Source organism: Canis aureus, chromosome 35, assembly GCF_053574225.1.
Source record: "Canis aureus isolate CA01 chromosome 35, VMU_Caureus_v.1.0, whole genome shotgun sequence".
NCBI lineage: Eukaryota > Metazoa > Chordata > Mammalia > Carnivora > Canidae > Canis > Canis aureus.
In genome coordinates, this window is record NC_135645.1 from 15,436,176 (window position 1) to 15,454,321 (window position 18,146).

The window sequence follows — 18,146 nt, forward strand, 5'->3', positions numbered from 1 at the left end:
TAAAAATAAATGACTCAAATGGTAATCTCCTATAATTAATTTTTAAATGAGTGGTACTGAGAGATTTTAAAAAATGATTGTTAGAAAAATACTAAATCTACATGGGGTAAGTTATTCTAAAATTACAAGCTAAAGAAAAATACTTACTGAAACAGGTTTCATCACGGAATGCCATATGTACAGAATGTGGTAAAAATTTAGCAAGTACAATATAAAATTAACAAGTACAGCATAACTAATTTCCTATGAGTTTAAACCAATATAACAGGCAATCCTGCCAAGTACTTTGAAGTGAATATTAGTTATCATATTATATGTAAGTGTATCAAGGAAGAGTTTTAATTTGTAAGAACATATTATTCACTGGTTGAATAAATTCAATCTTAAAAAAAAATTGTGGAACTGTAGGATCATTTCTAGTATAAAAGTAGTAAAGCCTATCATATAATGCAACTCCAGAGAACCAGGATATTAAAGAAATAAATGGAAATTTAATCATCTGTAAGACAATTCATGTATTTTCTGAGGTGGTAGGAAAATGGATAAGTCAAGTTTTCAAATACTAAATGTCATCTTTACAATGATTTCCAAAGAAAAAAAAATTACAGTAAATTGGTATCAACATGTTTAAACAGAAGCACAAATCACCTAATTATTTGTAATTCACACATTTTTGTGCATGTTAAGATTTTTAAACTTTTGATAGTTCTTAATGAAATGATGTTTTTCTCAGAATAGTGCATGTACCTGAACTCTCACCAAGATATGTAATTCATTTTTTTACTAAGTATCTCTTAAAAAAAAAAAAAAAGATTCACTGGTATTTCTTATTTCTACTTGCAATGTTCTTTATGTAAACACAGATTCATGGCCACTAATTAACTCAGATATAACAAAATACAGCTTTCAAAGACCCTAACTGAAAAAAAAGAGAAACCAAAAAACAAACCCTACTTTAAAATTTTGTCAGTGAAAAAAAAGAAATAAATAAAAAATAATAATAAAATAAAATAAAATAAAATAAAATAAAATAAAATAAAATAAAATAAAATTTTGTTAGTGGTTCTAGAAATTTTTTAACCTGCCAACCCCTCCTCAACCAAATAAAGATATCATTGCCTCATTGATTCCACTGAAGAGGGATTATTGTTAATATTTAATTATTTTGTATTTTAAGCAATGGACATATGACAACGCACAAGACATTTGTTCATGTTTTCTCATTCCTGCCCTGCTCCAAGATAATTACACTGATAATTGGAATTTGTGTAAGAAATCAAACAGATTATTTTGTAATCACTAATAGCTACTTATTTATCATAATTTAAAATCCTTCCTCATAGCATTCCTTATTTCTTCAGACAGTATTTTCTGATATTATTTGCAGAATGTGTGATAAACAAATATTTTATTAATGTAATGCACTAGTCGAGACTATGAGTTCTCGACAATCAAATGAAGAAGTTTTATTTTTTCCCCCCAAATTAATGAGTTCTGCCAAACAGGAAAACAAATAGTTCAGTAAGGCTTTTGTAGCTATAAAAGATTTTAGCCTAATAACTACTATATTAAAAAAATAAATCGATTTTCTTCTCTTAGACTTATAGGAGTTGTTTAAATAAACAAAATCTATGAATTTTAAAGAATACTGATTATATTTGGATTCTTATGCCAGATAGTGTACCTAATTCCTAAAATCAATAGGATTCAAAATTCAAGATTTGCATAGGATACTGTTTGAGTTTTAGGCATGGGGAAAGTTATGTGACTCAAAAATTTATTTCTCTATTCTCTAAGAAAATATATTCTACAAATATCAGGGAAAAACATACCAAAACAACCAGAAAAACACAATTTGCAGCAGTCATTTAGTATTGGACAAAGATTCACTGTAACTCCACAAGTAGTAATTGAGGTTGAATGTTGCAATCTTGGATCAATCACCTATTGCCCCAAATCTTACACTTACCAATGTGAAAAAAGGGTAGAATAAAATTACAATTTCCCCTCAGAGCTGCTAACTCTACTTGTTCTGAGATCTTTTAGTCTCCAGGCATAAGATACATTCATTTTAGAAATAATTTAAAAATCATTTCCTAAATTTTTGAATATCAATTTTAATACTGAATTAAAATTTTTTCTAGAGGAAAAAGGGTACATATAACTTTTAATAAAAAAGGCCAACAGCTTAATTGTTTACTCTGTGTGAATTATGGCCTTTTTTCTGATAAAAGCCTATTAGGATTTACTAGTCATTATGGACAGGCAGTATTATATCTAGGATATTTAATATTCTCCGAGAAGCTCTCAGAGGAGTTAACTACGCTCAACATAGTGTACTATATTAAAGACTGGATAGAAAGGTAAAGTCTAATACTTAAAATCATCTCATAAAATGATTTCTAAAGTACTTAGCAGCAACTAATTGATTTTTCTTATTTACTTAAAATTTTATTTCCCCTCTTTTAGGACTTAGTAGAGGTTGACCAAAAATGTGTGAAGTTTATCATCAGTGTTATGTTATTTACCTTGTCAAACAAAATAAAGCTATATAAAAGCACATTCTGGATTTTTCTTTCTTGTTTTCTTTTCAAACAAATTTTTTCATTCATGCAAGGAAAGTTTACTGAACACCTATCACATGCCAAACATTACTGCAGATGGTGGAAATACAGTAGTGAGTAAAACAGATGAAAGGACTTATTTCTAGTAGAAGTAAAAACAGAAAAGCATATAAATAAAATATGTAGATATTATGTGGCAGTAAATACCATAGAGAAAAATAAGGCAGAGGAGGAGTAAAGGGGTAAAGGAGGTTTCAATTTTATTTATAGTCATGAAGGTGATACTTGAGCAAACACCTAAAGGAAGTGGGGGAAAGAACTATAAGGATACCTGAAGAGCTTTCCAGCTGGAGAAGCAAGTCAAAGACTCTTAAGGTACCAAAGTTCCTGTTGTGTTCAAAGAACAGCAAGGAGGCCAGGAACAAGGCCAAGTGCGTAAGGGATATAAGAGATGAGGTCAGAGAGAAAATCTAGGATCAGAGCATGTACAGATCCTTTTAAGTCATTGTAAGATCTGGTTTTCACTGTGGGTCAAATGAGAAATTTGTGAAAGGTTTGCAGGAAAGAAGTGACATGATATGACATGCCTTTTATAATGATCATTCTGGCTGCTGTTTTAAGGATAAATTAAAGTACAGAAATTAAATGGCTATATTAATAATGAGGTAAGGGTTGCTGATGGCTTGGGTCAGAATACTCACAACAGAGGTGGAAAACTAGAAAGGTTCTACATATATCATAATGGAGGAGCTGCCATGGATTTGATGATGGACTGGATGGGGTATGAGAGAACAACTGAAATCAAGACTAAGCATCAAGGATGAAACCCTGAGCAAAACTAAGGATGGAGTTGCCAATGGCAGAAAGGAGGGAAACTGATGGAGGAAGAGGTTTGGTGGCAAGTAGCAGAAGAAAGATCAGGACCTCAGTTTTGAATGTTAAGCTATAAATGCCTATTTATACTTCTACAAAGAGTTAGTGATTTTAATAGGCAGTTGGACACATACATTGAAAATACTGGGAAATGGATCCAAAATGCCAAAAGATATAATAAATTTAGGGTATCATCAACAGAATCAGTATGTATAAAAATGTCCAAATTGAGCCTCAATATTTAAATGACTACATAATAACAAACTGAGCCTGAGATTTACAAGTAATATCCCACACCAAATTTTGTTTCATAGAAACACAGTAAGTAGTCCTTAGGTAACCACATTTTAAATATGCATTTCCTGTGGCTTTAAGATCCTTAAAAAGAAAGAGAGAAAAATCTTTAAAGGAAGAAGGAAGACAAACAAACTAATATTTAATCTCATTCTGATTTCTACCAAAGCACTGCTACCAGCATAAAGGGCTACTAGGGCTGTACACAGCTCTAAGCTTCTTGTGAGATGCATGCAAAAATATATTTGCATCACCCCTGTCATATGCCAGGCACTAAGTGCTGAGTATTCAGTGGTAAATGAAGCAAATACAAATTGATTAAATATGAGGATGGATAGATAATATGTACACAAGCAAGTATATAACTACAAATTGTGGGAAATGCCATGAGAATATAATATGGGGGACTGTTTTTAGATTGATCATACAAAGACAGAGAATAGAACATTAAAGCAAGCTTAAAATTTCTCTAAAAATCTAACTATTCAGTTTTCAAAATTACATAATTGCCATACAAACCTGCTTTTCTCAAGGTTCTCTTCCTTTTTCCTTTAATTTTCCATTGTTTAGACATGAGGATTTCTATATTCTTGCAGTCACTAACTAGGTGCTCACAATATTTTTATATAATTTTTATAAATGAGCATTATACTGATAACTTATAGCCATACCCATGAAAAAAAATGTATTTTTAGCTCTAACTTTATTTTGTGAGTACCCGAACTTATATACTCAATCAAATTAATAAAAACATTCAGAGCAAAACCAACGGAATGTGAAAAATCTAAGCTCTTAGTGGCTTAAGGACTGACAATAAGAAACATCTTAAATTTTATTTCATTACAACATTTTCAGTAGCACTCCTACTTCACTGTCAGTAACCCAATATGATATAGTTCCATACTAAGTAACAAACTATGTTATTTAATAAGTCAGGTCATCAAAGTCAATAGCCCATTTTATGAGAACCTGTGTTCACAGTAGCCACCAAAATAACACACAAACTCAAATATTTGTTCTCAGTATAAAAATCAAAGAGCCTAGAAAAGTACATACAATCTATGAAAGGAATACTTAATACTATGGAACTGAAATATTAACTATATGCAAAGGTCTTAAAATGTATATAAGCTTGCTGCATAGACATTTGACATTTAAGTAGTGCCAATTTACATATGTATCTTGGGTAGGGTTACTTTATCACATCTCTTTTAGATTATTTGGAAAAACTCACACTGATGAATCCGTACGTTAGCAAATACAAATCACTGGCGAGAATACAGTGTTGTTATGATTACAATTAGTGGAATAATTTCAGTAACTCATTTTGGGAGTAGACAGTAACTTACCTGAAATGTAGATGACCTTTTGATCACTTCTTTGACCAAGGGAATTGGTCACTTTACAGACATAAACACCAGAATAATTGAAAGTCAATGGATAGACAAAATGAAGAGTATTGTCTGAAGCCAATAAACCATCAGGCCACTGTCCATCCAACCTAGATTTTAAAAAGGATGAAATTATTTTAAATATCTTCAGACTTTATTCACTGACAGCTATTTACACAAGATGTACACTTTTAAGATGTTAGTGAAAGAACTGGCATTTTTTAGGTAAAATTCACTGTGAAATGGAAATATATGATACAAATTTTCACTTCAATAAAAATGAACTGATAAAATCCATTAAGAATATCCATTCCTTCAAAAAAAAGAATACCCATTCTTTCAAAATACCAACAGACATAAGTGCCAAGTAGGCCAACATATTAGAATGGAAGGCAAGGAAAGAAAAAAATTATGTGATTTTAAAGAATTACATTCAGAAAACTGGAAAATTAGAAAAATATATTATCTGAAGACATGCAGTTTCAGAAGAATTAAAAATAATTCTCAGTACATCAGTGAATTCATAATATACCTATAAATTTCTTACTGAAAAGCCATCTCATTTAAGTACATGATAATGTCTTGGCACCTTTTGCAGCATACTTAAAGAGCACCAATTCACACTGAGAAAATCTATACTGTGCCCCATTCAAAGACGATTAGTTTCTAAAGCATCAAAAAAGGGTCTTCATATAAAATCATCTCATTTGTAAGGTGGGCATCTGTGACAGTAAAAACCAAGGTACCATTTGCCATCAATAATAACTTTTTTAAAATGGTGTCTATACTAACTTGGCTAAGAGGTCCTATCTAGTGTATACATTACTATAAACCACAACAGGAATAAAAGCCTATGACAATTCTAAAGCCATTCATTGCAATGGAACTAAGTATACTGTTATATTTCATACTGGCAACCTTAGGGTACCAAAAAGCACACCAAGATGTATTTATTTTGAATTTATTTCTAAAGCCCATGAGTTATTTTTTAAGAGGACAAAAAGTCAAGTAAACCACTCAAATATTATGGTTTGAGCTAAGCAGATTTTAAAAAGGTTCATTTATTCATTCACTCAGCCATCCATTATTTAATTACTAGGAGCTTAATATTAACCATACTCTGCTCTGCTGGTTTGCTGAAATACAGAAGTAAATAAGATTTGGTCCCTGCTATAAATGATCTAAATACACAGAAGACTGACAAGTAATTACAAAGAGAATAAGAACAAAAAATAAGAAGAAGGTAGAAGGAAACAGAACCAACAGTGGACAATATGAGGAATGATTTTGTTCTGCAAATCCAATGGTAGTAGGTAGAAGGACAGTCAATAAAATATTTTACAGTGCAGGAACTTTAATTTAGCATTGGAGAAAAAAGGCAATATTCTTACATGGTTTAAAAAAACAAAAACACTCAACCTTCTTCTACAAGAACTCTGAAAAGAACATTCGTACAAGCAGCAGCTTTCAAAAGGTGAACTTCTAGGAGGATGAGAGTAAATACAGAGTATATAGAAATACCAATTATCTCTCTGCACCTTGATGCCCAAATTCTATTTTCTTTAATTGTGAGAAATATAAAAATGGCTTATAATCCCTTAAAGTTGCTTATTCAAATAAGCCATGGTCAGAAAAATCCATCACATTAAACTCACACCAAATGACATGCAAAGCACCTTCTATACTATTTTACCTATGTTAACCTTGTTTATATTCATTGTCTCTACCCTCACAACTCTATGATGTACTATTATCAGTGAAGAAACAAAGAATTAGAGAGGTTAGATGTCTTACTCAAAAAGGCATCTCCAAGTACAAATACAAGGAAGGGAACTCAGAATTGTATGACTTTTAGAAATAATCTACCACACATAACCAATGACTTCTTTCCACTTTTCAGAAAATGTAAATGAAAAAAACTTTCTCTACTTTATAAACTTTAAAATTAGGTCAACAGATTGACCTAATATACTGTTTCCTTATTCCCACAATATCTCAAATAAAACAAGAGTAAAGGAATTAAAAGCTATTAAAAAGGCACAAGGATCAAGAGAACAGGACGCAGAATTCATCAGACAAGACGTTTCAACAAACTTTTAGAAGACAGAAAAACCAATGGAAAAAACAATATACGCTTTAAGTCACTGTTTCTCAATCAAGAATGATTTTGTCTCCAGGGGACAACTGACAAGTCTGGAGACATTTTTGATTTTCACAATGGGGAGGTGGGTATGAGGCCAAGGAGGCTGTTAAACATCCTGCAATTCACAGGATTGCTTCCCACAACAAAGATTTATCCAGCTCAAAATGTTAACAGCGCCAAGGATGAGAAGCTCCATTTTGGGCTGAAGAAGTGCTTCCAAGCGTATACGACTTTGGTCCAAGGAACCCAAGATTTGGAGTCTGACTCACTGTACTACTACAGAAAGCCGGAGTGAAGCAAAGGGCTAGGATTATGGACATCAGCTGAAAGTTGAAAAAACAGACTCCTTTCAACTCTGTACAAGATACTAGGCATTTATGTTTTAGAAAGAAGGATGAAGGTTAATAAACTGAATGGCCACAAAAAAAGACTTTCACTCTTCCTGAATGACATCTGAAGCTTCCCCAGGGAAATAACTCTTAACTGATCACTCTAAATGGAATCTATTAATGAGTAATCCCCACTACAAAGACAGAATTTCCAGTGAGGATTTTATTTTCTTTTAATGCATCACTGTGAAATGATTGGACAACTGAGAAAATGAAGGAATATCTACAAAATTAAAAACCAAAGAAAAAACAAAAGAACTTGAAGGAGACAATAAGAAGCAGTAAAAACTCTCTGAAGAGGAAATAAACTTTAGTAAGGTGCTTCTAGGAAGAAGCAAGACACTACAGCCATAAAATAAGAAAAAAATGCCATAAAATGAAAGAGAAATAAGAAAACGCTCTTAGAAATAAAAAATGTGGGGGTGCCTGGGTAGCTCAGTCATTAAGTGTGTCAACTCTTGATTTCGACTCACATCATGATCTCGGTGTCCTGGGACCAGGGCTCTCCACTCTGCAGGCGTGTACATGAGTATTCTCTCTCCCCCTCTCCCTTCCCTCTCTCTCTCCCCCTCTCCCTCTGCCTTCCGTCTCTAATAAATCTTTAAAAAAAATGAAAAAAAAGTATGCCTCCAAAATGTTTTAAATCAATTAAGTCAATGAGGGGAAAAAGTGAAGGAAATTTCCTAGGTAGAACAAAAAAACTGAACAATAAGAAAGGTCTAGTAGAAGCAAATTTAAAAAAGGGGAAATGATCAAAAAAATGAAAAAAAAAAACTATACACAGTTGAAAGATTCAGGTCTCAAGACTAAAGGGGAGCCCCAAATACTGAAAAATATAAATGAAAACCTTAGTATAACAGTTTGAAATTTCACAGATAAAGAGAATTAAGGATATTCTTTGAGACTAAGAATTATTAGCCTCAGGGAAAACAAAGATTTTAGACAAAATAAAACAATTCTAGTATACTATACTGTCAATAAATAATATTTATATGTCATAGGGAGACATTGATTATAGAGTTTAACTAAAAGTGGCTTAATTTCATTAGGACTTATTATGGTTAGAATATGTATATCGGTATGTTTGTGTTTGAAGGGGTAGATATAAAATTAAATTTTCATCTGTTATAGTAAGAAGTCAACATTATAGTATTAAGAAGTAACAATTTAAGACCAATGGTGGTTAACTACCAGAGGAATTGCTAAAATGGCTAAAAACTAGTCTCTTAAGAACAAAACTGCAGGGGTAGGAAGGTAGGGAAGAGGTGGGACAGGAGAACACTCATCCTTAATTTAACTTTCAGCCATTACAATCATCATGTATTACACTGATTAAAAATAAATATGTATTTAAGAATAATTTTCACTTTTAAATAATTTATCTTTAGAAGTATCTGACATTATTACCTGCTCCACACAGATTTGAAGGGTGGTGGATTTGCATCAGCATTACACTTGAGATTAACACCTTTTCTTCCTACAAACCAATTCCCATCATAGCCTGTTACTGAAACCTCTGGAGCATCTATAAAATAAATGCATAAAAGTACAAATTACCCTTTGCTAATGATTAATGCAATATATAATGACAAAGCATTAACATGATGACTAAACTTCAGAAGAATAGAAATCATTTTTCCTCCTGTCAAAACACATAACCAGTGTGGAAGACAGTAGTCAATAAATATTAGTTGACCGAAAGAATGAGTGCATGAATGGACAATGAGTACCCACACACCAGACAACTATAATCATGTACAGTTGTAGTTATTATGAACACTGAATGTAAGGATATTCACAAACCTACATCACCAAGAACAAAGTATGAGTCCCATTATGAAAAATGTAAACTTATGAACAGTGGAAATACATTATATTACTTAATTTGGTAAGATGTGGCATTGGTACCTATACCAAGTCACCATATAAAACTATCTTTAAAGAAATGTTTAATCTGAAAGAAAATACCCCCTAAAAGATACAAAGTCAATTACAGAGATTAGATTTCCTGTGTTATAATTAATAGTCTACGGGTAAGTAGAGATGTGACACAAACTTTCTATGGATATAATTACAATTAAAGTTAAATTATCTGTGGCCTCAACTGTCGTAAAACATGAAATTTCATCCATCAAAGCACCCAAACATCTTTTGGTAAATCACAATATAATTAGTTAAATAAGCAATTATCCCTTTCTACCAGCAATAGAAATTTATGCCTTCAAACTATACAATCCAATACAAATCATTCATTCAACCATCATGTTGAATGTTTAACTCCTAGTAAATGGCAGGCACTGTTTTAAGCATTTGGTATACATACAAACTCTGTATTCATAAAATTTATTTTCTAATAGTTTTTAATAAGGAAGAGAAAATCTTAAAAGCTAAAACCTGTTATGAAAGCCAAGAAGGAAAAGAATAGGATGATATAGAGCAGATAAGAAGGGCCTAATTTAGACTGGGGGTGAGGCTGAGGAAGGTCATGAAGGTTTAAAGATGAGTTACAGAATAAACTAGGTAAATAGTACATGACCAGATGGGGAAGTCAGAGAAAGACCAGGTCCGTTTAATTCTGTCAGGGAAGCTTGATCTGTTGTCAAGCAAGGTTTACAAAAATTTTTTAAAAAGTGCAAAAAATTAAACTTTTCCTAAGGTATAATTACCTTGTAATTTTAAGAAATGACTGCCTCATAAATACCAAGAATTAACATTTTTGTAACACACAATTGGTACTAAAAATGTTGCTGAAACAACAGTACAGATATCTGTGAGTCTAATTTCTTTTACTAGAAGGAGGGAACAGGTACTAAAAGTAAGGCATCCCAAAGAATACCTCCAAATTTTGAGATCTGAATTTTGGATATAAGAGTTTATCTCTGAGGATCCCTGGGTGGCGCAGCGGTTTAGCGCCTGCCTTTGGCCCAGGGCGCGATCCTGGAGACCCGGGATCGAATCCCACGTCGGGCTCCCGGTACATGGAGCCTGCTTCTCCCTCTGCCTATGTCTCTGCCTCTCTCTCTCTCTCTCTTTCTCTCTGTGACTATCATAAATAAAAAAATTAAAAAAAAATTTAACGTCTGCAAAATCCCTTAAAAAAAAAAAAAAGAGTTTATCTCCTTAAATGTTGTTTACATGTTTTATAGGTCCCAATTAAAAAGAGGAAAAAAACCATGATTACTCTAAGAACACTTTAGGAGCAAGCCAATAAATCTAAGCCATAATTATGTAAGTCTTATATTAAAAGAAATATTGTATACATTAAGGATTGCATTCAAGTAAACAACCAAAAAAGCATAATGTACATAATACAAATTGAAAATTTCAGTCATGAGATATAAGGAAGGACAATATATATATGAGGAAAAGATTAATAGTACTTACAATTGGGATCTGAATTTTACAAGAAAAAGGAAAAAGTTAAGAGTCTGTGAAAGTAAGGTAGGAAAAGGAAAAAGAGACATTTTAATTGGATTCTCCAGAGAAGGGAAAAGAAGGTATCCACACTCAAGGATAAAATGGCAATAACATTCATGTAAGATAACTTCCCAAGTTCAACCCTATAAATGTTGAAAAAGATTCTTAGAATTAGCTTTAGAAACCATTATACCAAGTGTAACGAATACGTGCAATTTAAAATTCCATGTATGTCCTATCAAAAAATACATGAAGAAAACTATAATATCTCCTTTAAACACCTATTAATTTTCATATCCTTGTTATAAGCAGTATCACTTTTTCTTTCTCAAAAACTGTAAATGCTACACAAACAACATAGCAACAACTGAGATAATGTACAGGAAAAAGTATACACACATACATATATACATACAAACTTTATATACAATGGAGCATCCCTAACAAAAAATAGAAATAGGAGATGGGCAAAGCTTTGAACCTTATCTACAATGGTTATTATCCTAACGATGTCTTTAAAATATTGTCTTACAATATGAGAATCTTACAATGCGATCAATAAAATCAGATGAAAAACAGCATTGGAAAAACAATTATTTGCAAACTAAAATGCATCTAAGCAGTAAAAAATTCTTACTGAAAACATCATGGATAGCATCAATAGAACTGAATCATAGCTAAATTAATCAAACTGGAAAAGTAGTTGTTTGTCTCTAAGTATTGCACATTTTGAGGTATAAATTTCCACAATCTGTTTAAGTCCAGCCTATTTTCAAGGTCTAAAAAAGAGTAAGTCTAAATCATTTTAAGTTGGAGAGCAACTTTAAAGTCACTATCCATTCTTTACAAATAAAAAATATTTCAGTTAAATGAAATTTCCATGAAGATATTTTTAAAAATTAAGAAAGAAAATGTCAACAAGGAAAAGCTGTAAGAATATACGAATACTAAATATTCAAACTAACAAGTTGGACACAGAATTATGTCGAAGCAAGAAAATTAAAATGCATATGTTTATAAAGCAAATGTTATCATTTACTTACACTGTATATCTAATATGAAAGAATATCGGATGTCCTTTTCCAAGGCTGGATGTTTTACAACACAAGTAATCCGCCTTCCTCTAGCAAATCTGGTTGGAAACACCTTGTACTGGCTGACAATTGTTGCGGTTTCATTTGGAAAAGAAGTTGTAGTGGATTCCATTTCACCAAGATCACCTTCCCAGTCAATATGTGCAACTGGTTTCCCCGTGGCTGCAATACAGATGGCTGCTACCGTTTCATTTCCTCCATCAATTAAAGAATCTGGCCCTTTAATCAGGCTCACAGTGGGTTCAACTGTTTAAAATTTAAAAAATAATTAGTTACATTTCAAAAAATAACATATTACACCTTTCCAAACCCTATCTAGCCATATTTCATAAACTTTGGGGCAAATGCATGTAAAAACTACATACACACACACTTTTAAGTAATGCCAACACCCACTGGATTCTTGGAAGAAGAGAAGAACATCATGAGCCAAGACAAACAAGAATTTCAGTAAGACTTGAAAACCTCGAAGACTATTCTCCCTAGAAGAGATATATTTTTCTTTACAGCAACTGATGAGTACTCCCCAAAGTTAGTGTATGAAAAATTCCTGTAAATTAGTACCATAATTTTCATTATGAGACTTTAAGTATTACTTTGAAAGAGGAAAAGATACAGTTTTAAGACACAGTGCTTCATTTTGCAGCAAAAATGTTTACAGAAAATATAAATTAGGTTACCAGTATGGAACCTATACTGTTAAAATGTAATGTCAATAATAGTTACATCTACTAGAATGTGTATCCCATTACCTTTTTCTAATATAAGAAAGCTCTTCAGCAGGTGAAAGTAACCTTAATGTTTAGACCCTTTCAATCTACTTTCATATATCCTAGCTATCTCTTCACATTTTCCAACAAATTTCATGTGCTTCTTTCTGCAAAAATTCCTTAGTCTCACCTCATGAATTATTTATCTCAAGCTTATAGTTTCTCTGTATATTAAGTTTTTATCTCAATTATTTTATTCATTTCCCAAATTTTCAACTAGTTCTTTCAATACCATCTTTCTTGATTTGTATCTACCTATTTTTGTTTCATAATTTACTCAAGAGATATTATTTTTAATTATTGTACTGTTGTTTATTTACCATTGGACACTGGTGCTATTTCCTGTTTAGTATAAACAATTTTATAAGAAACATGAATTCTCATTCATGTATCTTTGTATATTTGTGCAGGTGTTTTTCTAGTTTGTCCTTTGTAGTGAAATTGCTACTACGATTTTTATTTTCAACTTTACCAGATAATGTCAAGAAGATTTCCTAAGTACCAATTTACTCCAAATCCTAGAGTTCCTATTGGTCCAGAGACTCATCACACTTGATATTGCCTTACTTCTCAATGTCTGTCCCTCTTGTATGTATATAAGGGCAGATCACTGAGACCGTATTTTTAACTTCTATTATGAATGATGTTAAAGGTCTTTCCACGTTTACAGTCCATTTGGAATTCCTTCTTCTGCAAAATGTCTATTAAAGCCAATTGCTTTTTCTTATTGATTTGGAAAGAGAGTCCTTTTTTGGTTATATGTGGTAAAAATATCCTCTACCAGTGTAAAGCTTGTCTTTTTGCCCTATGGCATGTTTTAATGAGCAGAAGTTTTTAATTCAAATGTACTAAAACTTATCAGTCTTTAATTTCCCTTTTATGGTTAACTGCTTTTATACACTAAAAATGACTTCTCTACTTCAAGGCCAATTACTATGTGATTTTTTTTTATAGTTTCTTGTTCTCTGCAGAACTTTTATAGACTGACTTATCTCTTCAAATGTTAAACGATATTGTTTAATAGTCTCTGTCTGATAATTCCAACATCCTATAACTTTGCAGGTCAGTTTCTTTTGTCTTATTTGTGTCAGCTGCTGCTTGTGGGATCTTCTTTACTTGTATACCTACCTGCCTATTCAAGGAGACTACTATAATGCCTGTTTGGATAATTAAGGTAGAAATAATCTGAGGTCTAGAGTAAAGGAACTGTTCCTCCAGAAAATATCTGAGTTTTCTTCTGTCAAACTCTTGAAATCACTTATCAGGCCAGGATCTCCTGAATTTAGGATCAAATCACTCAGGTCATTATAAACCTATAAGTCTATAAGTAGGCTGGTTTACTTCTAGTTTTCTACTATTCTGAAAATGTAAGCCTTTGGATACCAGGTGAATAAGAGAAGGGATATTAGACATCCCATCTTGAGTAGAACCACATTTACAAATTTATGTCTCTCTTCTCAAGGAGCTCAAGATTGTAGCTTAGCATTGTCAGGTGTTTCTTCTGAATTATCAAGTCTCCAGGTTGAATGCAACTTTCAGTGCAAGGCTTATTTCTATTTTCATCTTCTCCTAGATTTTGATCTACTTGTATTTCTCACTATGTTCTTACTTCTTTGAAGGTTTCAATGGTATATTTTACCCCTATGGAAGAGTTGGTCTGAATAAATTATGCCATCATTAATAGAAGCTTTTATCTTTGAGGAACCTAAAAATTTGTTTTAAAGTCAATTTTAAGTTACAGTATCTGTTTTTTCTAAAGAAAATCAATCTCCTGGTTGTAGACTTTACTGGCTTTCTAAAGTTACTTTCCTCATATACCTCAATGTTTTAGTTTCTCTGGCCCCTTCCTTGTCTAGCAGTTTTGCTGCTCTTCCTCTTTGCTACCAGTTCTCTACATACTCTGAATGGAGGGAACATAGTTTTCCCTGCCCTGTGTGATTGTTGGATAGATCTACTACTTTCTCCTGGTTCTTTCCCCAACCTCAAAAGTTTCCTCTCCCATGGACACAGAGCAGTTCTAACCCAAAGACTTCAGAGCGCCCTTCTGTAGATGTCTAAAGCACACACTCACTCTCTGATGCTCTCTGCTTTCCAGTATTCTGCTGGAAAGTATTTTGCTCCACAAATCCTAATCACTTATCCTCCCTGAATTCCAGTGTGTCTCTTTTACTTCCTGAGACCATCATTCTCCACTTCAATCCTTGTCACTGAGTGGTAGCCTGGAAACTGCCTCAGGAGGAAGCAAGAACTTTGGTGTCCTTTTTTCAGGGATAATTCTACACTGCCTATTGTCCAATGACTAAAAACGGTTTTTTATTTGCCTGCTTTCTGGTTCTTAAAAAAAGGGAAAATCCAGTCCCTGTTATTCCATCATACATAGCAATGGAAGTCTATTTTTTAATGGCAAAAGCAGTATTTCTAAAAATTGAGAACACACACAGAAAAATTATCCACAACTACAATATCCTAATGCAGTTATTACCATCTTTTCTTACTAGTTTCTATATGGATGTAATAATCATGGCATACCTACAATTTTTTTGTTTTCCTCAAGCAGCAATACTTCTCTTAAACATAATTTTAACAACTATATAATATCCCACCCAGTGAAGTAACCAATTGGGAAACAACTCTTCTGCTTGGGGCATTTGTTGTTAAATTTTCTCAAAGCTTTCTTGTTATGTCACATTCCCTTAATTTGAATTCTATTACCACCATTCCACTGACACTCTAATGTTACCACATAATCTACAGGCTTACTATTTTTGTTTGCCATTCTCTTTCACTAATTTGGTAGAATTTGAAACTTTGACACGGTTCTTCACATTCAGTTCTAAAAGAATTAAGTACTAATGCCTTAAGGGATCTATTCTAAGTAACGAATTGCCTTGTATGCTATACATTTAGAATACTAGCTGTGCACCATTCTTAGGAAAACTGGAAAAAAAAAGGTTATTTAAATCATGTTCATTCAATAAGGCTTAATTCTCATTGAGGAAAAAAACCTGCTAACGTAATCTTAAAAATTTTATCTTCTCCTGATATAAGTAGTATTACTTTGACAGAGTTTTTCTCAAAGCTCTGTCTGAGCTCTTCACCTCTTATTCTTCTAATCTCTGCCCTAATAAATACTGGGTCCTGAGCCTTCAGTTACTGTTTGCATCTCCCTTAGAAACTTTTATCTTAGAAACTACCATCTAGATGATCCCTAATTTTCTTCAACTTTGAAACCAGGCTTGACTCCACAGTTTCTAACTACCTGCCTGGTATTTTTTGCCTATATATCTTCAAACTCAATAAAGTAAATGTTAATCTCATTATCTTTGCCTCCCACTCCCAACACATTTTCATTCAGACATGCCCACAGGAATTAATAGGAACATAATTTCCTCAATCACCAAGGTTCAAAATCTGTTTATGCTCAAACCTCTTGTTTCTTATAGCCAATACGTTACAAAGTTTTGAGAGCTATTCCTTTGTAATAGCTCCCTTCTTCCCTCAAGTGGCAGAAATCAGAAAATTACTTTCAAGCCTTCATGGCCTCAGGGCTGAGGGATTAGGACTTTAGGGCTGCTTCATTTCAATCCATCAAAAACACCAGACTGATCTTCATAAATCACAATTTTTATCACATTACTCCCTAAATCAAGTCTACTATGACTTAAATATCCCTCTAAGCAAGTGAGAAGGTGGTCAGAGCAGTGTTTCTCAAACTTTACTCTGCATATGAATCACTTAGAAATCCTGCTAAAATGTAGACTTATCTAAATTCAGTAAGTCTGGGAGGGGCCTAAAATTCTGTATTTCTAAATTAACTCCCAAATGATGCCAATGCTGCTGGTTCAGGAACCACTTTACACAGCAAAGGTCTGAGGGTAGAAGAAGGGAGTCAAGAAGTACATACATCACCTTATGCCAACTTGGCATTTCTAGTAATACAATGCTCAAATTCCCCATCATAATAGTCAAGTTATTGTAATGCAGTCCTACTCAACCTTTCTAGCCTTTAATTCTTGTATTTCATAGAAGTTCTCTGATCAACTAATTATTCAGTGATTCCACTATTGAGGGTTCTCAACAATGAGAGATCTCTCCCCTCCTCTCCTAGAGGACAAGTGGCAATGTCTGGAGACATTCTAAATTGTTAACTGAAAGACTGCTACTAGCACCTAGTGGGGAGAAGTCATGGATGCTGCCAAACAGTCTACAATGGACAGGACAGCTCACTACAACAAAGAATTCCAGCCTAAAATGGCAACAATACTGACACTAAAAACCACTCCACCCAAATGTATGTTGTTTTCTGCCTCCCTCCACTGGCTCATTTGTTCTCCCTTTACTTATTTCCCTTCTGCTTACCCAAAATCTACCCAAAATTCAAGGACTGGCTCAACTATTTTTTCTATACAACATTTGTAGACTAGAAGTTAAACCCATCCATTCTTACCACCTACTTAAATAACACTTAAATGGTGTATCACTGCTATATAACTAGGAACTCTTGTAAAGGGGTTTAGAGATAAAGTTAAATTTTAGAGTACAGAGTTTGCAGTCTACCACGTGTTTATAAAGGAGAAAACACACACTAAACAGTATGGTAACTGCTGCAATAGATAAGCTCAAGATATAATGGCAAAAGAGCCAAAAAAAAATCAAATTGCAAGGGGATATATATTTCAGCGATGGCTTATAAAAGGATGTGGTTTGATGAATAGCAGTTAAATACAAGAATGTCAGAAGAGAGAGCCAGGAGAAAAAGAGAGCAATCCAAGAAGAAAGAAAAACACATGTAGAACATAAACAGGTATTACCAGAACTGCAAATAGTTTATTACGATTATTAAATTTGTGTTGTTAGGAAAAGTGGAGCAAGAGACAGAATAGATGAAGCCAGAGACGTAGGCATGGTAAAATCAAGACTAGTCTTATACCATAAACAGCCTTGAGTTTTAAACCACTGAGTATTGTCTTAAATTAGGGGAAATTACTAAAATTTAAAGCAAAACACCCTTTATTCCTAAGGGCTCCCTCTTCCACAAAGAATTATTTTCTAGCCAATGAACTTTGTTACTTTTTTTATGCTGATGGCCTGCACTTCATTTTTCAGATATTTATTTTATGCCTTGCCTTCTAATCAAAATATTTCTCAAAAGTATTGATTTCATAAACATGAGTTATATTTCCCCACAGCTGTTCAGGCAGTGTCATAAAC

General features: G+C 33.0%; 1 protein-coding gene across 23 annotated transcripts in view; it reads right to left on the reverse strand.

The window, feature by feature from the left end:
• Positions 1 to 18,146, reverse strand: part of NECTIN3 (nectin cell adhesion molecule 3) — a 300,981-nt gene that overhangs the window by 241,240 nt on the left and 41,595 nt on the right. For all 23 annotated transcript variants that reach the window (XR_013372631.1, XR_013372629.1, XR_013372630.1 and 20 more), the window contains exons 3-5: positions 12,115 to 12,411; positions 9,062 to 9,179; positions 5,081 to 5,232 (exon numbers count right to left, since the gene is read on the reverse strand). Coding sequence is in view for 19 of the 23 variants with exons in the window: in XM_077884651.1 (XP_077740777.1) it covers positions 5,081 to 5,232; positions 9,062 to 9,179; positions 12,115 to 12,411 (567 nt within the window). In the remaining 4 variants the exon portion in view is untranslated. The remainder of the gene's footprint in view (positions 1 to 5,080; positions 5,233 to 9,061; positions 9,180 to 12,114; positions 12,412 to 18,146) is intronic.